Source organism: Eschrichtius robustus, chromosome X (assembly GCF_028021215.1).
Source record: "Eschrichtius robustus isolate mEscRob2 chromosome X, mEscRob2.pri, whole genome shotgun sequence".
Lineage (NCBI taxonomy): Eukaryota > Metazoa > Chordata > Mammalia > Artiodactyla > Eschrichtiidae > Eschrichtius > Eschrichtius robustus.
This window is the reverse complement of record NC_090845.1, coordinates 56840137-56861446: the sequence shown is the minus strand read 5'-3', so window position 1 is coordinate 56861446 and position 21310 is coordinate 56840137. Positions and strand designations below refer to the sequence as shown.

General features: G+C 45.3%; 1 protein-coding gene across 1 annotated transcript in view; it reads right to left on the bottom strand.

The window, feature by feature from the left end:
• The window catches only part of MSN (moesin), a 64278-nt gene that overhangs the window by 16815 nt on the left and 26153 nt on the right, over positions 1-21310 (bottom strand). Inside the window, exon 2 of the mRNA XM_068533931.1 lies at positions 8174-8257. Coding sequence (XP_068390032.1) covers positions 8174-8257 — 84 coding nt within the window. The remainder of the gene's footprint in view (positions 1-8173; positions 8258-21310) is intronic.

Below are 21310 nucleotides of genomic sequence, written 5' to 3'. Positions count from 1 at the left end.
TCTGGCTGGTGGCTCAAACCCAGCATGCCTACCACTGGGGATAGAGGCAATAAAGCTGAGCCACATCCTAATGAGGTCACGCTGGCATCAGAGTCTTCTTTATATTTTCTTCTATTGTTGGGGGGTGGTGCTGGCGGGGGGTGGTTGAGGTGAAGAAATGTACCTGGACTTAGAAACAGGTAACAAGGACCCAGTGTTGCTTATGTCTTCCCTGTGAATAAATCAGTATATCCCCTCAAAACGCACACATGCACGCTTACACACACACACACACACACACACACACACACACACTGCACTGTATCCAAAGTCTGCATTACACATCCAAGGCCAGGCCCCATAGTCACTCCCAGAGCTTACAATCTAGAGCTTCAGAGGTCCCAAGGAAAAAGTAGATCATGTTTATTAAAGTATCTGTTATGTGCCAGGTACCAAACACTGAACAACCATGAGATAGCTATTATCTCCATTTTATAAATGAGGAAAATAAGGCTTAGAGAGGCAACCTGTCTAAAACTGCAGAGCCTAGACTAGAATCCTAATTGTATGACTCCAAAACCTATACCCTTTTCTCTTGCATGCTATCTCCTAATGCCAAGGGCTCAAAGGATCTTAGAAGCTCTGGGGTTCCCAAGTGACTAACTCCCTTGTCTCTCTTTTGGCCCAGATATCCCAGCCAGACAATGAACTTTGACTACCTCTGCATCTAGATATAGTGCCTGGCTTTCCCACTAGACTCAATCAACAACAGCTTTGGAGAGAAGCCATATCCCGAGGTCATTAACCTTCATTGCTCACCAGGGTATGCATGGTGATCGCCCTTCCCTTTCTAGCTTGAATCAGGTATCAGAAAACCTCAGTGGAAGTCTCAATTCTGTCTCCAACTTGCTGTGTGATCTTAAGGTACCATATTTCCCTATCTGGGTCTCAGCTTCCTCATCTATCCAGCTTCCCCATCTACTACGAATGGTGTGGCTTAAACGACCTCTTTCTGTTCTCAAGTTCTACCATTCTACTAATTAGGTTATTTGTAAATGACCAAGAAATACAACCCCATTTCCCACCTACCTCTTGCCAACTTGGGTAACTAGGAACATGCTTAGAAAAAATAAATGAAGGAAGGTGCATGGTATGAGGAAAGATCAAAAGACGTCCAGGATTCAATGGCAAGGTGAGTCCTTGAGTCTAAGTCAATAGGCAGTAGGAATTACCAGTTTTTAGATGACAACAAAGTAGTCATGTTGAAATGTGATTTTGGCTTTTTTTGCAGAGGATAGAGGGAGAGGATGTGGACAGGAAAGATTTTTTTAAAGCACCTCTTATCTCATCCTATATCTAAGATAGGGCCTAATTAACAATTCTAATGGTTTTTCACAAGGCTGCAAAATAATAATGTGCCAAGGTACAATTGGTGGAAAGAAATAAGTTCCAAGAAACAATTCAGCCCCAAGAGAGAAAGGGACCCACTGAAGATGTTGAAAATGGACCATTAGGGCCAGGATGCTAGGTCACGGCAGGGCAGACTGGGAACAGAACTAGTAGGGCAGCAACTGGTTTTTGCCTGTACCAATGGTACAGCTGTAGAGGCTCAGAGACCCCAGAACTAAAAGGGAGTGAGGAAGGCACGGACTACACAGCCAGTCCCATAGGTCCCAGGAGTAAGTTCCTTAGCCTCTTCTTGCACCATGTTGTCTGTTTCACTAGTGGGATGGGTAGGGGTTGATGAGAAGAGGATCATGGGAGCCAAAACAGTTCCAGGATCTAGAGTATCTCTGAGGATAAAGTAATAGCTAAAGTGATATCAAAAGAAAGATCAGCAAGGCATTTTAATCTCTCTGAGCACTGCCTCTTCCCTTATGAATACAGAGAAATCAGATGTATATAAATTTTCCACTTCCTTAGGCTGTAGGGATTGGAGAGATGAGCAATGTCTCTTAGCCTCCACTGAAGTCCTAAAGTGAGGAAGTGAGGGTGTGGGGGGAAGGAAGTATGGTCTGAAGTCAGAATCAAGACTGAAAAAGAACAAAGGATAAAACAGATGACCCCTGGACCCCAGGCTATAAGGAAAACTCCAATTAAGGTCCACAGGGCGCTGGGAATCACTTGATCAGGCAACTCTTGGCCCCATTTCAAAGTCCTGAAATATGGAAATGAGGCCAAGCTTAGCTTGCTTCCAGCTTTGCCTCCAGCTGAGACCTTACTCCAGAGGAAACAGAAACCTCGTTTTCTAGTGGGAAAGAGTATCTAGGTCCCAGTTCCAGGAACATCTGTGGCTCCAGTGACGGGTCCTTACCATTCCACTCTGAGAAATGGCTGCATCCCTGAGAAAAAATGTCTTTCTTTGCTCCCTTTGATTCCAAAGAGCCAGCTCATCTGGCCTGAGCTAGTATTTCTCAAAGCTGCCATGGAAGAAATCCTTAAGCAGCAGAAGATAATGAATGCATATACCCGGGGGACGGGGGTGGGGTGGGGTGGGGGTGGCAGCGTGAGATACAAGAAGATGGCTGCAAGCCACAATTTTTTTGAAGCCTGAAGCTTTAACCTTAATCATTTGTGCAAATTTTACTTTCTACTCCTTAAATATCCATGTTTTAATAATGAAATAGATATTATCTACAAGTAAAACTGATGCGCCAAGATACTAAATCACATCCATCCCACGGCTCTGTGTACCTCCTGGAACCTGCCACATTCACCTAGAGGGGCTAGGACTTCAGTTTGTAAGACACTGGCTGTGGATTCTATTCAGCCACACAACAGAAATCCCCCAAACAGACTGGAGCATTGCAGGATCCAAGCAGCATAAACTAGAAAACTGGGGTCCAGTGAGGGAAAGAGATTTGCCTCTGAGAAAATCCTCACTAATTACCAGGAGCATCTGGATGTAAGCAAGAACTCCCTTTTGCCTCTCTTTTGCATGTGAAAGCTACTTACGTCTGAGGTCTGGGGAGGGGAGGGGAGATTAGGTCAATTCTAGAAACCAAAGCCCCCCTCCTCATATCCTTTATGCATCTATCTGAGTAAACAAACTAGTGACATAAGCAGTCACTTCAGAAGCCCAGAGCAGGATTGGGAAGCAAGGTTTGAGCCTCAAGAGGAAAACTGCATGAGAAATTATGTGCAAAACTGCACCAAAGCCCAAACACCTGAGGCCCACTGAGATCCCATTACAGGCTTGGCAGCAGCTGCATCAGCCACCCACCTGAAAGCAAATCAGTACACAACTGGAAAATTCCAGGAGGGCTGCCACCATCGCTGCTTCTGCTACCCCACACTGCCTGTGCCCAAGTGGCCACCTGCTCTGTAACACAGAACCCATTCAGCTAGGGTTCTAAGTTTAGGGACCAAACTTTGTTCTTAGAATGGAAACAGGCAAATAAAGAGGAGGTCACAGAGGACACAGCTGACAAAAGGCACTGGGAAAATTGCAAATGCTATAAGCTTTGGTTCAAGCCACTATACTACTTCTTAGCTATCTGACCTTAAACAGGTCTTTTCCCCTCTCCAAGCCTCAGTTCATCATCTATAAGATGGGGATACTATTATTATAATAATAGATATTAGTTATTTTATAAAACAAAAATGGTAAAAAAGAGAAGAAGGGATTGCTGCCTTCAATGCAGAGTCGACAAATCCTAAGGCCTTCACTGAGCCAGAAAAGCATCCTGATTTCATGGCTCCCTTATCTGAACTCCCAGGGGAAATTCCACCCACTTATTTAGCCCTTAATAAGAATAAGCAACATTAGAATGCCTGCTATGCACCAGGCACTTTACTTACTCAAGGATTAAATAAGACTACAAAATCTCTAAGATTAGTGTGATTACTATTTTACTGAGGAAAGTAAAGTCCTAAGAGGCTAAACAAGCCATCCAAGGTCACATAGCTGAATATCAGGACAGAATTTGAACCCAAGGCTGACACCAAATCCCATGCTCTATATACCACCTCTATACACAACCTGAGCCTCAAGGGTGTTTGTTTCATTCAATGTGAGAGGAGAGTTGCATGTACTTTTCTCTGTTTCCATAGGTGAGTAACTCCAAGTTCCTTAAGGACAGAGATGGTGTTTGATAGGTCTAGAGATTCTCCTAGAGACACAGTAGACCTTCAGTCAATACTGAATCAGTCAATGAACAGATGAATGAATGGATGGATGCTCTGAGATTTCACCTCTCTTCTAGAGCTCAAAACCTTAAGTGGAGGGGGCAGGTAGAGCTAGAATAGAGCTAGAGCTAGAGACCACGGCTGAGGAGAAGCCAGGCAGAGGGTTCTTAAAAAGTGGAACTTATTATGGCAGCACTGCCCCCTAGTGGCACCTAGGTAATCAAGAGCCCTCGGAAGAACCTCACGCTTTAGAAGTGGGGCTAAGTGACAAAATCGCTGTAACAAAATGTGTTCTCTCTCCTCCTTAGCTGTGAACACACTCACAAGAACGAACAAAGGCAAACGGGAAGAACTATGGGCCCCACTTCCCTTTCCCACCAGGCCTTGTAACTCCTCAAGCTATGGCTTCCCATTGTTGCCTGTTATTTATCACTGGTGCCAAGGAGGGTGCTTCCTCTCCAGTCAGCTTCCTCTCTGGTCATCAGCCAGACAACTGCTGGATTCCAGGATGGCCCCAGAGCTTCTGTCAATTCCTCCCAAGGAGTCCAGCTCCTTCCTCCTAGGCCCCTGATCTCACTGAATGATGGATCTCAAAGGTCAGACAGAATGGACTTCCTTCCTTATGCCTCATCAACTTAGAGAGAGGGAAGAAGGGAAGAGATCAAATCCCCCAATGGCCTGTGAACACGCACCTCTGAGGATTTCCATCCAGACCGGCCTTGGCCCCGAGAGTGCCATATGCTCAATTCTGTGTCAGAGTTCAATTTTTTTTTTCCTGTAGTTTTCACCTATGGGGTCCCAGCTCTGCTCCTTCTGACCTCACAGAACATGATTGCCCCCTCCTTCCTACAACAGCCCCTCAGTGATCTCAAGACAGAGAATACATCTTCTCTTGAGTCTTCTCCAAGCCAAACAGGCTCATTCACCCCAAACAGAGTAGCACAGTAGGGAAAAGTATAGTTTTACAGTCAGAGCTATATTTGAAACTCTGTATCACAATTTACTAACTACATAACCTAGAGTGTGTTTTTTCACCTCTCATAGGCAGGGTCACTACAAGGATTAAAACAAGGTTAGTCCATAGTAGGTGCTCACTAAATCATATTTCTCAAAACAACACTGATCTTCCTGGTCGGAAATCATGAACTTCCTGGTTTCCTCCCTTTCCTCTCCCCAACCAGTATGAAAGACTCAAGTCTCTCAAGGGCTTTTCTGGGGAAGCAGTAGCTTTCAGAACTAGCACACCAATCTGGCCAGGGCTCCCTACCAACTGGGCTTCCCTCAGAACCACACCCACAGTACACAAACCAAACCAACACTAACAAAGAACTATCCGGCCCTGTGGCTTTTCAAAGTTAATAAACCCCTTTGTTCAAGTATTTTTCTGCTCTAGGCTCTAAATTATGCCTTCCTCACCCTCCACAGCTACGCCCTCCAATGCAAATGGACAAAGCCCCCAGTGTTGAAGGCAGGGAACGGTGTCATTTGTTTGAGAGAGGTGGGGTATAGAACCAGGGCTCTGGGAAGGCGTCTGGGTAGAGGCCAAGGGAGTCTCTGGTACCCAGCTGGACTATAAAATCCACATTGGCTGATACTCTCCTCTCTACAGCTGCTGCCCAGAATGATACTGCTGTCTGAAGCAAAGGGCCCAACAGCCTACGTATGGTATGGACACCTTCTCCCTTTTGTCCCAGAGACAGTAGAAGCCTACCTAGGAAGAGTTGTCCCCCCGCCAGGTATCCTTCCCCTCCCCACGCCCTGGCATATGCCAATTGCAGATCATACTCAAGTGAAGCATTTCCCTCCTTTTTACAGAAAGGGGTCATCTGAAATCCAAATAGTGGGGTTAGAAATGGGAAAGAAAAGATATGGAATACAGAAATAAATGCCACAGATAAATTTCTGAGAGATAACCAAATTTGAGATATCAGTTAGACAGTGTACAGATGGGGAAACTGAGGCCCAAAGAGGGGAAAGTTTTGTGTAAGGTATCAGGAGAGTTAGTGGTAGAGCCAGGCCTAAGGCCCAAAATTTCCAACTTTCTATCCAGTGCCCTTTCAACTTCACCAGGCTGTCCCTTGAAAAGCTTTCCAATATAAAACCTGCATGCAAAGGGAGAATGCAAAACCTTAATGTAATCAAAATGCATTCAGTCATTCCAGACTAGCATTGTAATCACTTGTGAACTATGTGAATGTCAGCACATTAATTGTAGTAAATGTGTGTTTAAATGTTCCTCTGACTAATTTGTCTTTTGTAGATTAAATATCAATGACTACCTTTCACCATTCGATACAAAACAAACTCCAGAGAAGAAGCAAGTTCTAGCTAGATCCAAAGTTAGATATGCTGAGGATCTTCAAGCCCATCTCCCAACTCTAGCTGATTAATGAGACAAGAAGTGTCGCAGCATTTGGAAGCTATCATTTATTACATCTCTACTACATGCCAGATGCTTCACATAACACTCACTTCTCTATTTGTATTTTCTTATTGCCTTTCTCTCCTATTTCTAATTTATCCTTTTGTATCCTTATAAACCACCGTAACAAGTTTTCTGAGTAGCAAGTGAGATACAAATAACATACTCTTTCATAACCTCACAAAAAGCCTGTGAGGTAGGTATTAGACCCACTTTTGGGGGGCAGGGACAGGAGAGGAATGAGACTACCAACCCAGAAAGGTTCAATAATTTTCCCAAGGCCTAGCTACGAATATGAAGATTTTGTTTCCCCATCTGTAAAATGGGGCCAGTACTAATTCCTGCATTCATTGGGCCTTGTGATAGTCAAATGATATGGTACACAAAATGTCTGTCACAGTACCTGACATACTGTAAGCCCTGGACAAATGTTAACTTTCATCTGTAATAGCCATAGACAACAATTTTCCCACTCTACCACATGACATCAGGGACTCAGGAGACATGCCCAAGCTGTCCTCACATTTCTAGGCATATTTTCCTTCTTTTTACATAGAGATCTGAATGGAAAACAGCCTTGCACCATCCCCATCTCCATCCTCTCCCCTCACCAGTCAGGAGTATTCATAGTAACAGAATGATCTCATTTGAAAATAATCTCCTTCTTCCTTTCCCTTCCCAACTCTGGGTAAGCTCTCAGACAGCATAGGTACTCAGAGAGCAAAGGAGAAAGGGAAGCAAGAGGGCCTGGGAAATCTATTAAGGGGACATGCGGTCCCAACATCCAGGACAATGTTAGACTCCCACCTCACCAGAGGCGGGTGTGGAAATAGGATAATGGCCCACCTGGAGGGATTCCAATCTCTGGAAATGGGAACCCCATTTTTACTCCTAGAAGTCTGGTCACAGATGGCACACTCCTTTGGCCCCTGGAGGGTCTTTGAATGCTAATAGATTCTGTGGCCCCCACCTGGCTATTATATAGCACACCCCTTTTGACAATGGTGACTCACAGCGAAGGAACACCCCTTGGATTGGAGATGGGAATGACCACTTCAGCATTATCTCCATGGCATGATTATAGGAGCTGAGGTATCCTCCTATTGCATTCATCACCCCCGGTGGTATCCTAAGTCCCAATATTCCTTGAGGGAAATGTACATAGAGCACACTACTTCAGGGAGAATATGTTGGTTTCTTTCTACTAGGAAGAAAAAACAATGTGACAGAGGCCATGTTGTACAGTGACAAGAACATGGGGTTCAAATACCAGCCAGATACCAGCTGAGTGCAATTAAGTTATTTAATTTCTGAGCATCATCATCAAAATAGAGATCACTTACATCTTTCAGAGTTGAGAGAAAGGCTCTGCATGCTGACATTTTAAAAGCATCTAGCACAGTCATATCCCACTCGCTTCTCTTTTCTCCCAGGTTCAGCACCAAGGATAGGATTAATCGGGACCATCAAGGTGCAGGCTGCCAAAGTTAAACTTTGCCTCCTTCGTTATTAAGGCTGAGGCCAGACTTTGTTTTCACCTATCCTGGAGGAGTGAGTAGGAGAAGAGATTCCCCAAAAGTGGGCATTATGGTGGAAGCTATTGGGAGAAGTGGGGGGCTAAGGAGCAACAAGTCCCTCCCTTACCTGGTCAAACAGCTGCTTGCCAGTGGTGTTGGGCTGAATGGCAAATTCCAGCTCTGCGTCCATGGTGGTCACACGCACATTGATCTAGGATGAGATCAAAGGAGGCAAGTTAGTTGTCTGGCTCTATGCTCAGCAGAGCCTGGGACAAGTCTCTGTTCAACCACAGGAGAGGGAACTAAGATGCAAGAACCTAAGACATTTAGATACTGGTGTGAAGGAAGGGAGACTATTGAACAAACAATAACCCAGCCCTGCTCCCAACCAGTTTACTGAAGACAAAAAACCCCATAGCTACAGGGCAATGCTTACCAAGGGGCAAACAAATGAATGCAAATCAACCTACTATCAAGAGGAAACAAGTGTTGACTGTACTTCTTCCACCTACACCAGCCAGCTCCAAGCCCACAGCATTCTCTCCCCACCTCTGATCTATAGCCTGGATTATCTACAGCACTGATCTTTGCAGAGGCAAGTTAAGGGCAGGATAAAGAACACTGCATTCTAAGCCTAGCATCATAACTGGTTCACTCTACAACCTTGGATAAGTCTTATCCCCTTCCTGGGCCTTAGTTCCCCTCATCTGTGCAAGGGCAGGAGTGCAGGGGGTGGAGGTTGTCAATTACACTAGGCAATCTCCAACAACCATTTCAGTGCTGACGTCTATGGTTCTATATACTGACTTACATTGTTAACACTTCCTGTATTTATGTCTCACTGGTCTCCCTAGGCTCAAGAGAGGAAAGGGGCCTCAACAGAGATAGGTGTGGGCAGCACAGAGGTGCTTGACTTCCCAAAGCCAAGTCAGCAGAGGGAGAAGGAACAGGGACAGGCCCAGATGGAAACACACAGTATTTCACAGGCACTAGAAAAAGTACCCTCTACCTTTAAGAAGAGATCCGCTAGCCAAAGTCAATGATAGCTGAAATTTCATCAATAGAGATATGTTCCTTTGGCTGAAAGCTTGGTGGTAGTGGTAATAGTATTAATAGCAATAATAAGCAGCAGCTTTCATGTATGGAGACTTATTACTCACTAGGCACTTTATATGCACTACCCCATTTAATATCAACAATCACCCTGTGAAGTAGAGAGTATTATCTCCACAGTGGGGATGAAGACTTAGATATTTGCCTAAAGTCACATCACTAGTAAGTGGGGAAGACAGGGTTTGAATTCAGATCTAAGTCCAAGCCTCACAATTTAAACCAATACGCCAAACTCCTCTCACACCAAAGTGTAAAATGTCTCCATTAAAAGAAATCAAAGATTAAGTGTTTTTTTCTGTTGTTGGACATTTTGCTTAAGTAACTTATATGGTTTAGCCACAAGATGGCTTGTTACATGGTCATATAAAATATTCATAAAGATTATTTCATGTCCAAGGCAAATACTTCAGTAATATTAAGTAAGGAAGACTAAGCAACAAGATTTCATGAGCTCAACTTTGTAAAAAGTATGCATACAGAGGTTATTGGAACCATACCCAAGTGTTAGTCAGTCTTGGTTTTTGGGTAGTGATCTTATGAGTGCATTCTCCCTTCTTTAAATTAAAAAAAAAAACTAATCTACATTTTCTAAGATGCTCACGTATTACTTATACTATTGGGAGGGAACTAAAAATAGAATTGTCAAAGATGCAAATCCCCACGGAGTGGGTAAGAAATCAGGCCTTATCAGTCTTTGACACCTATGGGCCCTTCCTGAGCACAGGGGTCAGCTAGCAGGGAAGAGGGGGCCAGACAGCAATTTTGCCAGCTAAACAATTCTGATGAGGACCAGGCCTGGGGAACAATTTTGTAAATAAATCTCACCAGGGAGCCAAGGAGGAAATCTATTTCAGGATTGACAATGGGACAGGAAAGGCCATGAAGGCAGGAACAAGTAAGGCAAGTACCCCAGTGGGAGACAACGGGCAGGGTTAGCCACTTTGACTCAGTGTTACCTAGGCTTCCTGCCAATCCAGTGACCTCCATAGAATAGGCCCTCATAAGGTAGGGAGAATGAGGCCCAAAGGGCTGGAATTTGGCCTCAACATCTAGCCTTAAATCACCCTTAAGCTGAGTCAGGGGAGCCCTCAAAACACCAATGACTTGATAGGGATAGGAAAGAGTAGAAAAGGGACAGTGGCCCTTTTAGTACATTGAGAAATTTCATTCTCACCTCAAGGTTTCTGTCTTAATTAGAGTTACCTCTCTAGTATCCAAGACTCAGTGGGTACTCACAAGATATTGGCTAAATGAACAGTACTAAGCAAGGGGATATAAGAGATAAATATAGCATAGTATACAGAATCAGAGGTGGGAACATTTTACATCTTGACATTTTTGTGCCATGGACCTTTCTAAGCAGTTTAGCGCGGTCTGTGGACCTCCTTCTCAGAATATTTGTAAATGCATGAAATAAAGTAGATACAAAGAGACCAATTATATTGAAATAGTTATCAAAGTTTAATATGTACTTCTTTATTATATTATATAATTACCTAACACTGGGTCTTATTATTATTACTGTAATTTCAACTTTGTCTTCGGCACAAATGATATTTTGAGAAATCTATACTAAGTAAATCGTGATACAAAAGTATCTTAGATTTCCACTGGTGACAAAGTCATAGTTACTAGCTTTTTTTTTTTTTGGCCTACATTCATAATTGAAAGAGGGGCTAAATTTCAGTGAGAGGTTAGTGAAAACAAATATGTAATTTTCCTCCATCCAACTTCATAGATCCTTCCCACTTCAAATTATACCTATGGACTTCACAGAGGCTCAAGGACTCCAGGTTAAGGAGCTTCCTATAAATTTATTTCAGTTTACCCAATATTAATGGAATACTATGTTTAAGGAACTATGGTTGCAGTAGAGCTATAGGACCAGTCCCTGACCCCAAGGTACTTACTGAATAACAGGAAAATTATAATATACAAGGGAAACCCTGAGAAGTGCCATACCAGAACAGAAGAAACCTTTTGTGGAAATATGGAACCACAGTTCAAAGTGGTATTTGCACTGGTCTCTAAGGATAACCTGGATTTTGAAAAAGGGAGAGTGTGGGAAATGGGGGGAAGAGCACACAAATGCCCTAGGTAGAGAAAGAAATACGTGCAACGGCCCAAAAGGAGACAGAGATAAAAGCATGCAGGTCTATACTGCTGAACTGAATGAATAAGCATTTTCAGAACGCTAATGGAAAACTGATTAATTCATAAAAGTGCTAACAAAAGATCAAGATGAAAAAAAAATTAATTACATGGGACTGAGTGAACTGATGAGGATGATTATAATTTTTGTGACTTTCTGTTTGAATAAAAAAAAAAACACATTTGTAATTAAAAAAAACAAAAAAAGCATGCAGGTCTCCTCCAGGGTGAATGAGGCCTGCAAGGTGAAGAGTGGGCAGAGAGGCCAGGAAGGTAGGTGGAAGGCCTTGAAGAATATGCTAGAAAGCTGGGCCTTAATCCTGTTGAGAGTGGCCAGCCACCCTGAAGGTTCTGAGCAGGGTGGGGCAGAATCAGAACAGGGCTTTTTAGAAGAAAGCACCCAGGGAGGACACCGAGGAAAGGGGTGGGGTTCCAGGGAACATTCCACATCTAGGAGTTCCCTTTATTTATTTTTTAAAAAGATTTATTTATTATTTATTTATTTATTTTATTTATTTTTGTCTGTGTTGGGTCTTAGTTGCGGCACGCGGGATCTTCGTTGGGGCATGCGGGATCTTTCATTGCGGTGCACGGGCTTTTCTCTAGTTGTGGCGTGTGGATTTTCTATCTCTAGTTGTGGCACGCAGGCTCCAGGGCACGTGGGCTCTGTAGTTGTGGCGTGTGGGTTCCAGAGTGCATGAGCTCTGTAGTTTGCGGCACACAAGCTCTCTAGTTGAGGTGAGGGAGCTCAGTAGTTGTGGCACACGGGCTTAGTTGCCCCGTGGCATGTGGGATCTTAGTTCCCTGACCAGGGATCGAACCCGTGTCCCCTGCATTGTAAGGTGGATTCTTTACCACTGGACCACCAAGGAATTCCCAGGAGTTCCCTTTAATTCACACTATTGGGAAGAATTTTCAAAGGAAATTCAGTGTCTCTTGCAGATCATGTCAGTCACAGGTCATACCAATCTATCATCTTCAGGGGCTGGCCCACAAGTCCAAATATTTAACTTAAATATTTGGTAAATAAATGTTTCTTAAATAAATCAACTGGTAGAAAAGAACTCAGCCTGGGTTAGGAATAAGCATGTCAGAGAGGCTACTACTGTCCAGCTTCCTCCCTCCTAATAGAGCATCGCCCCAGAACAAGGGCTCTCCTCAAATCTGAAGCTGTCCAGCTGAAACCAAACTGGAACCTACTTCTCTAGAATCCCCGCTCAGAGTTTCTGTCATTCCACTGTGGCTGCTTCTCGAGGGAAAGCAGCCTGTGGTTTCCTGAACTTCACTGTGGAGACAAATAATCTTAGGTTTAAAAAAATTAGAAAGAAAAGCAAACACAAAGGGACTTCTCTTCTTGCCACTACTTAACTCAGAAGAAAATGTGAGTCATGAAGACAGGGTCATGGGTCTGTGTTCTTTTTTTCTGTGTGTCAGAGGTAGGGGGTAGTAAGGGTAATAGCATGACTGGGGCTGAAGGTGATAGGTATAGGGCAGGAGTGTTGATCAAAGAATATCCCTTGTTTTCCTTAAGAGTAATCTGAGACCCAAATGTGTACAAGGAGCTGCAGGCCCAGACCCACTGCCGCACAGGGCCCACTGGATGCTCACCCTAGTGGGCACCCACTGCCTTCCTTTTGGGCCTGGCCTCTTCAATCTCAATGAGGAGAAGAGGGCAGTCTAGTTTGAGAGGCAAGAACTTGAAAATAAAGCCTCCAAAGTCAGCAGAAAGTTCCCAGGCAGCCCCTCAGCTCAGCAGGAGTGGAGGAGCTGGCCTGGGTGGAGTAGCATTTCAAGATGTGGTCCCCAACAGAGAACTAACACCCTGTGTAAGCCTGTCCTTGAAAACAGTGTCTCTGGAGAACATTTAGAGTTTAAGGAACAAAAAAAGTCTGGGTGTGGTGGGGGGGTGTGACACCCTCTCATACACCCTAGCCCTCCCACCCCTAGCCCAAGAACAATAAATCCACTTTTATTGAACAATTGAACGCAGACACTTCCCACACCAAGCCTTTCACTGGACACTAACAAGCCCATCTCAGTGGTCTGTGATCCAAAGCCCTCAACAAACTGGGATCTCTCCTGTGTCCCCAGTTGGCTGGCCTAAGAAACAAAATAACCAGGCCAGATGCTACCTCTGCCTTGGCTGCAACAGCTGGGGTACTTTGCTCTCTGGACTTGGCCAGCTTCAAATAAGGGACCCTCTCTTTCCCTAGGGCCAGGAGTATCCAGATGAGCAGTAGCTGGGCCACAGTGAGATCAGGGCAAAGTTTCCTCTTACTCACCCATGTCACTCAACTACAAGATGGCTCTTTCCTAGAAAGGAATTTGGGGGAGATAGAGGACAAAGCAGAGAGAGTCGAATAATCACAAGTGGCTTGTCTGAAGCATGGACCTGAACACATAAGGCAAATGGCATTACCAGCCTCACGTCACGGATGAGGAAACTGACGAGCATAGAGGCAGGTAACAGAAGGATGGAAATGAACACTTACTGTATAGCAGCTATGTGCCAAGCCCCTTCACTCACAGTCTCACTTAACATCACTGAAACCACATTTACTCAGCCAGCAAGTGGTGAAGACAAGTCTTCTGGACGTTCCCAGAGCACCATCCTTGACTCCACCTACCTCTCCAGTGACGCTGATTTCACTGCTGACTTCAGATACCACCTTGGCAACTATTTTGGCTAAGACCCAAACACTTTAGCATAGGAAGCCTGGGCACATCTGGGAAGCACTGCTTGGGAAGGCCCCCTTGCCAGGGCAGAGCTTATGAGTCAGTCCAGTTGGGGCTGAGCTCAATGACATCACCCCTCACCTGCCACCTCACCATTCTCTTCAAAGGCCCAACTCCTCTGGGCTTTCAGTGGCACCGCTGCTATGGAGAAGGCAAAGGTAAGTGTAGGAGGGTGGCCAGAGGCAGGACAAGCCCTACCAGGGTAACCCCAGAACTTCAGTCTCTTCCCTGGACAGAGAGCAGTCACCACAGTGTCACTCAAACTGCCTATCCCCATTATTTAGGCTCTAGCACCCACCACTTCCTGCTGCCAGAACTGGGGCCAGGGCAGGGCAGGGCAGGGCCTGGTCTGTCTTGCCTCTTGGGATGACAGCACTGCCTCAAGCAGCTGTTTTCCATAAGGGGTAAAACAAGGGTTGCTTTGAATCTCTAGCCTAGGAGGCATTCTCCCCCTCCCCCTTCCCCTCCTCCTCCTCCACTGACTCACTCACTTCCCGGCAACTCAGCCTCTTCCCTGTGGACTTGGAAGTGGTACCTGGTACAGTTATCTGTTCTGACCTCTTCCTGCCCATTTCCAGACCCTTAATACAGCTGGCAAGACCTGCCTAGGGTTAACCCTTCCTATGCCTGTGCTTTTTCCCAGTAGGTTCTAGAAAGGAGACCACACCCAACCCCATGCACACCCATACCTTTAATGGGTCAGCAATAATTCTTTAATCACTCCAACTGCTGCAAAGGGCATGGGAGACAAGGGTCCCCTTTCACTTGCTTTGGCCCAGTCCTGCCTTCCAAAAGCTCCCTGAGAAGCATTTCAACTGGGAGACAAGGGCATATTGGACACTGAGTGTTACTCCTCCAGTTATCATATACTTAGGGGAGTAACCCCAAACAAAACTAACCCCTCTTAGCAATGAGAATATAACTACATTGTCACTATAGGAGGAGAGCTCAGGACAGAGAACAAAGCTGAAAAGGTCAAAGGTCAGAAACAGTGAGGTTACCTTAGTAAGCTACAGCTTCCCCATTAATCCAGCCTTAATTGCACAGCCTTTTGCTCAAACTCAGACTGAGGTAGAGTCCCCCTCTTCTTCTCAACACATGAAGGTCAGGAAGGAAACTAGCTCCTCACCATTTATACCTAACTCCAGGACTTATTTTCAAAATCAGCTCAGCCAAACCACATCCCAGGAGCAAACACCACCCACTCCCCTACCCCCCACCCCAGCTCATCTCTCCTTCCAAGGCACAGGGGGCTGCCCCACAAGCTCCTTAGCATAGCCATTCCTCCTCTTTAAATTTCCTCAAGATTTCAATCCACTCATCCTAGAATCTCATCTGGCACCTCCAGAATAAACCCTTCTGAACTTCTCATCCCTATTCTCCAAAAGAATAAATAATCCAGAATCCCCAACTATCAGACCTGAAAGGAACCTTAGAGATCACTTGATTCAAACTCTGCAATATACAGCTGGGGAAACTGAGGTCCAAGGAAGGGGAAGCACTGGCCCAGGGTCACACAGCTGCTGGATAGTGTGAGAACAAGGATTAAAAATCTGGCTCTTGAACCAGTGGCCATAATAAGCAATAGAAACATCCTAGCACTTGGAAAACAGTAGACACGTCAGGCTGTTGAGCTGGAAAGACTATGTGGAGGAGGCAGGACCAGCTTGCTTCCATGAAAAACTCCAAGCTGACACCGAATGGAAATCTAGTTTATGACAGAGGGCAAGCCTAACTTTCAGGCTCTGATACATTCACCATCACCCATTCTAGGGAGACTAAACCTTTTATAACAGCATGGAAGGAAACTCAAAGATCCCTTGTTTCTAGGACAGTTTCTTTTGCAAAAACTTGGTTAGCAACTGATTGGGAAGGTCCCTGGCAGCAGTCACAGCCAAGACCCAAGCTGGAGGTTGGGACAGGGCGGGGAGGTACAGAGAGGGTGGAGACGACACAGCAGGGAAAGAGGCAGGGAATTTGAGGAACGGATTTATATCTAGATAGCCAAGAACAACAGATTCTTCAATTCTCATAAAACTTTGAAGCTGCCGAAATAAAAGGAAAGAGGGCCCATCATTAATAAAATAAGTCTCTCAAATGGGTTAAGCCCCTCTCTGGGGCCCCACCCAGCTGGGCTTCAGTCTCTAGCATCAGTTTCCTGCTTGACCCAGCTTCCTGCCTACAAGTTTCACAGGAAGTATTTATAGACTGGAAACACAGACCGTTTGCAGCTGCCTGGAGACACCAGTTTTGCCCAGAGCACCAGAAGAGGGCTCTACTTTCTGTGCTCAAGAACACATCACAGCGACCTCCAGCACCCCAGCTCTGAAAGGCACTGGAGCTGATCTAAGCCTCAGCTTGGGTTCCATCCATTATTCATGGGATTTCTGCCCTGTCCTGTGCTCCTCGGTATTAAAATTGCTGAAGCCAGGATCAGTCAACTATGCAGGAGCAAGGGGAGGCTTCCAGGGTAAATCAAAAAGCTGTTTTCTAAACTTATGGTTACCAGCGGGGAAAGGGAGGAAGGGATAAATTGGGAGATTGGGATTGGCATATATACACTACTACATATAAAATAGATAACAAATAAGGACCTACTGTATAGCACAGGGAACTCTACTCAATACTCTGTAGTGACCTATATGGGAAAAGAATCTAAAAAAGAGTGGATATATGTATATGTATAACTGATTCACTTTGCTGTACACCTGAAACTAACATAACATTGTAAATCAACTATACTCCAATAAAAATTGAAAAAAAACAAAGCAGTTCTGTTTTCAACCCCAGAGCTAAGCTAAGGTCAGCTTCCTGCCAACGTTGCTGGTAAGCCAACAGCCAAACCTGGTATCTGGGGAACTCACAAAATTGCAGCCCTCGTCCCAGAAATAATGGTCTCAGTTCTTTGAGGAACAAATCATGTTATAGCAGAAAGAGGCTTTGGAGTCTCTCTGACCTTCCTCTTTCTGAAACTCAGTTTTCTAATCTATAAAATGGGTCTAATAACATCAACCTCACAACAGGGTTACTGGGAGATTTAAGTTAAAATAACAGACATGAAAGTACTTGGTATATCATAAGTAGAATGTGATGATTACTAACCCCTCCTTTTTTAGCCATATTATTACAAATATTCTACCTCTCTGAAATGATTTAAAACAAAAACCTGTTTGACTGCACCTAAGGGCTATGGATTGCCCAAGAAGACCTCCAGAGAGCCCTTCTAGCATAAAGGACTCTTTGACGGTGGGGGCAAACTCTAAAAACGTGATTAGACTTCTACTTGGTTAGACAGTTTGAAGCCATGCACATCAGGTGCACACACACATCCTTGCATTATTTTAAATGTTTTCTCTCTTGGGAGGGATGGGGATTTCCCCCAAGAAGCAGAGCCCTGAGGGGAGGCAGAATACAACAGAGCGCCTGTGCTACCTTGTTCTTTTAAAGGCTGCCTGATCTTCTTTCCTCGTTCTAGGCTCTGCCTTGCCATTTTCTCCAAACATGTCCCATCAATATATACAAGTTCCCAACCCTTCAACACAACACACTAAGATGTCCAAACTCCTTCAGCTGTTATCCAGAAAAATCACAAACTTTTTAAAATACAGATTCCCTGGCTTCACCCACAGAGATCATGATTTATTATTATGTAAGAAGCAGGGCCTGGGCATCAGAAGTTAAGAGCTTCAGATGATTCCAAGGCCCAGCCAGGTTTGGGAACCTCTGGCATGGAATACAGCCTCTCATGTGCTGGTGTTAACACGGCCAGAGGGATGCTTGATGGAAGGGAAACAAAGCCAAGTAGAGAGCAGTAACTACAGGGACACCTAGGCCGGTGAGCCTAGTGAATGGCTCTCCAGAGTTGAATGCAGCTCACCTCCACAAAAGATCAGGAATGCAGTCAGTCCTGCTACTGCCCCCAAAGCCCTCTGCAACGTGGTCTCTTTATTTGTAAAGTAGGGCAGGAATTATCCTTGCCCCTCCCTACCTAGTATCATCACTTCCCACCACCACAGACACTACTATGTACTAAAGCAATTTCTCTCTTGTAGGAGGAACATAGCTTTATACTCTAAAAACCTGAGGGCAGCATCCAGCTCTGCCAATAACAAGCCATGATCTCTCAATCATCCTATCTGTAAAATGGGCATAATGACATCCACCTGGCAGATGGTTGTGCAGTGGTGATGTGGTGTTTCCCAAACTTAACTGTTGGGAATCATTTGGGACACTAGTTTAAAAACCCAGATTCCTGGACTCCACTCTAAGCTTACTGAAACAGACTCTCCAGAGAAGGAGCTTGGGAAGCAGTAGCTTTGTCCCAAGTAATTCTTACCCTCTGGGAAGTTTAAAGAAACATCACCTGGCACAGATGCTGTTGAGATGAAATGAGAGGTCAGACCAGAGCTCCGGTCCTCCAAAATGCTTCCTGGCCCAGAGATCCTCATAGCAGGAACCTTTAGGTTAGAACCCAGCAGAGGACGCTCTGCAGGCAGAAGAGGGAGGAGAAGCCTTTGGAATTCCAATCAGAAAGCTAAGTGCAGGACTTCCCTGGTGGTCCAGTGGTTAAGAATCCGCCTTCCAATGCAGGGGACGCGGGGTTCCATTCCTGGTCTGGGAACTGAGATCCCACATGCCCCCGGGCAACTAAACCCGCAGGCTGCAACTACAGAAAAGCCCGCTTCGAAGACCCAGCGCAGCCAAAAAAAAGGAAGAAAGCTAAGTGCTTTCTGGAATGACCATACCCTCAGGCCACTGTCCAGAGCCTTCCACTATCTTCCCATCTAGTTAGGAATTAGACAGTGGGAGGAAACAACTGGTGCAAATACCTCAGCAGCCAAAACACATTGATCAAAATACTCTAATTAGGGCCCTAATCAAAATCTTGTCAAGTTCTCTGCCCCTTAAACACTTTCTCTTGGGAGAACTTTCAGGCAAGGAGCAGACCTTAAATGATACTCTCCCTTTCCTGGATGCTCTGGGAACTTGGGGAACAGAAAACACATGGTGAGAGGGTCTTGCATTGGCATACAGATGTGAACAGATTGAGGGTGGGAGTGAGCCTGGGACTCTAAGATAGGTGTGATTAATAACAGTGCACTGGAACCAGCTCGTACTAGAACTGATCATGTGCCACTCTACAACTCCTCCTTCAAAGACCTTGTATTGGTAGTTTGAAATTGGCCATGGTGAGAGTATTTACATCACAGGGATTAGTAAACAGTTCAAATCATGGCTTCACCAGAGTTTGTTGTGAAACATTTACCAGCACATGAAACACACGTGAAGTAAGCCACCTTTAGGCCCATTTTACAAATGAGGAAACTGAGTCTCAATGAAGGGAACCAACTGCCATCTTTTAGTTGCATGATCTTGGCCAAGAGCCAGGTCTGTCCAACTAGCAACAAATCCCAGGCTCTTCCTACCAGCATCCCAGGGCAGTAGGAAGCCCTTGTCAACAAAAAGGGAGCTGACCCAAAGGGCTCCTCCATCAACTAACAGCCAAAGGGCACCTAAGTGCACCTGGTGTACCAAGGAAATCAAGAGGACATGAAGGCAATAAGAGACAGTTTCATCCCCACCAGAGGAGAGAGGCTGGAGTGGAGCAGGGAATGGGTTGGAAAGCCCCAAAGGAAACCACAGCACTTTCTTAAGGTCTCTTTACAAATACATAACGGAGAGTGTGGGTTCTGGAAGGAAGCCCTGGGGGCACTGCAAGTCCCCAGATCTCTTGAAGCATCAGTTTTCCTGCAAGTAAAATGGGAGTAACAATGCCTACCTCACAGATTGTTGTGAGGACAGCATTATCTCCTTTACTCATAGGAAAGGACCTGGCTTGGCACCTAGCATGTATTAGATGTTTGATACCTTTTAGTTCCTTTCTCCTGCAACCTCATTATCCAATCCAGGACCTCTGGCTCACCCTTATACAATAAAAATCCTAACACCATGTGCACAGTGCTTTACACTTTAAAAGACACTGTCCACATGCATTCTCTCACTGAACTCAACTCTGTATGAAAGGCAGAGCCGAGATGAGCACCATTTTATAGACAGGTAAAACGGAAGCTCAGTGAGGTAAATGGCAATTTGCTCAAGTGTGAAGGAGACAGGACTAGAACCCAGGTCTCCTCAACTACTAGCAAGTACAGTGTTCTTTGCCCTTCCAAGTTTCTCTTATTTAAGGTTGCAAGAGAGTCCTTCCAAAGGCTTACTTGCTATCATTTATTTCATCCAAGAAATCTAGTGGCCTCTGGCCTCTAGCTCTGTCTCAGGGTGCTACAAGAGGGGCTCTCCTTGGGATGGGAGAAGATCAAGGCAGCACAGGGTGGGAACAGTCTTTCTGGTAGTAGAGGGAGCCACACTATTAGTTGGAAGCAACCAGCCAAAAACAGTGGACCAGTAACCTTGAGATAGTCCCTTCCCCCTCTAGGTTGGAGTGTCCCTAACTGTACTGGGTAGGTCTTGATCAGTGGTTTTCAGTTTTATTACCTTTTTTAGCAGCTTCCTGCCTCTTCATTCTTCCAAACAGAAAATCTCATGAAATTTCAGGATATAAAGTACATAAAAGTAGAATTGTTCTGGTCGAAGGATGGCTACAGCTCCCCAGGCAGCTTGGCCAAATACAGTTTGCAAACCACTGGACTAGCAGCTTGGGGGAAGGGAGGGAGCTCCAGTTCTAACCTTGTAAAATTCTACTCATCTTAACTCTGCTGATTCCTTAGAGGACTTAAAGATTCCCTGGGGCTCAGTTTACCCATCTATGGTATGAGGTGGTTGGACCAGTTAGTCTCTAAAAGCCCTTTTTTGCCTTGTGATTCTAGGAAAAGGGAGCCCAGCAATCCCCGTGGTGGAGAACTGTGATGAGAGACCAACAAGAGCAAGGCCTCATCCCTACGCCCAGAAAGCCCCTCTGCCTCTGATGACTCTGAACTTAACTCTACAGTCAGTTCCTCAAGCGCTGGCAGCTGGGCGGGTGGGCAGACAGGCAGGAAGGCGGGCGCCCCACCCTCCCTTGCACAGGAAGCTAGCTACATCCTCTTTTCCCCACCCCAGGCAGCACATCTCCAAAGGTCCCCAGAAGAAGTAGTGGGGGCGGGGAAAAGAAGAGGATGGGGCCTGAAAGGAAACTGAACATGCAAATCACCTTCGTGTTCTAGGCAGCCATCTGTTCAGAGGGGAGTGACTGGGGCCTGGGGAAAAGCAACAAAGCAACCCCATTCTCTACTGGGGTACAGCTCCCCGGACAAAACCTTGCCAAAAT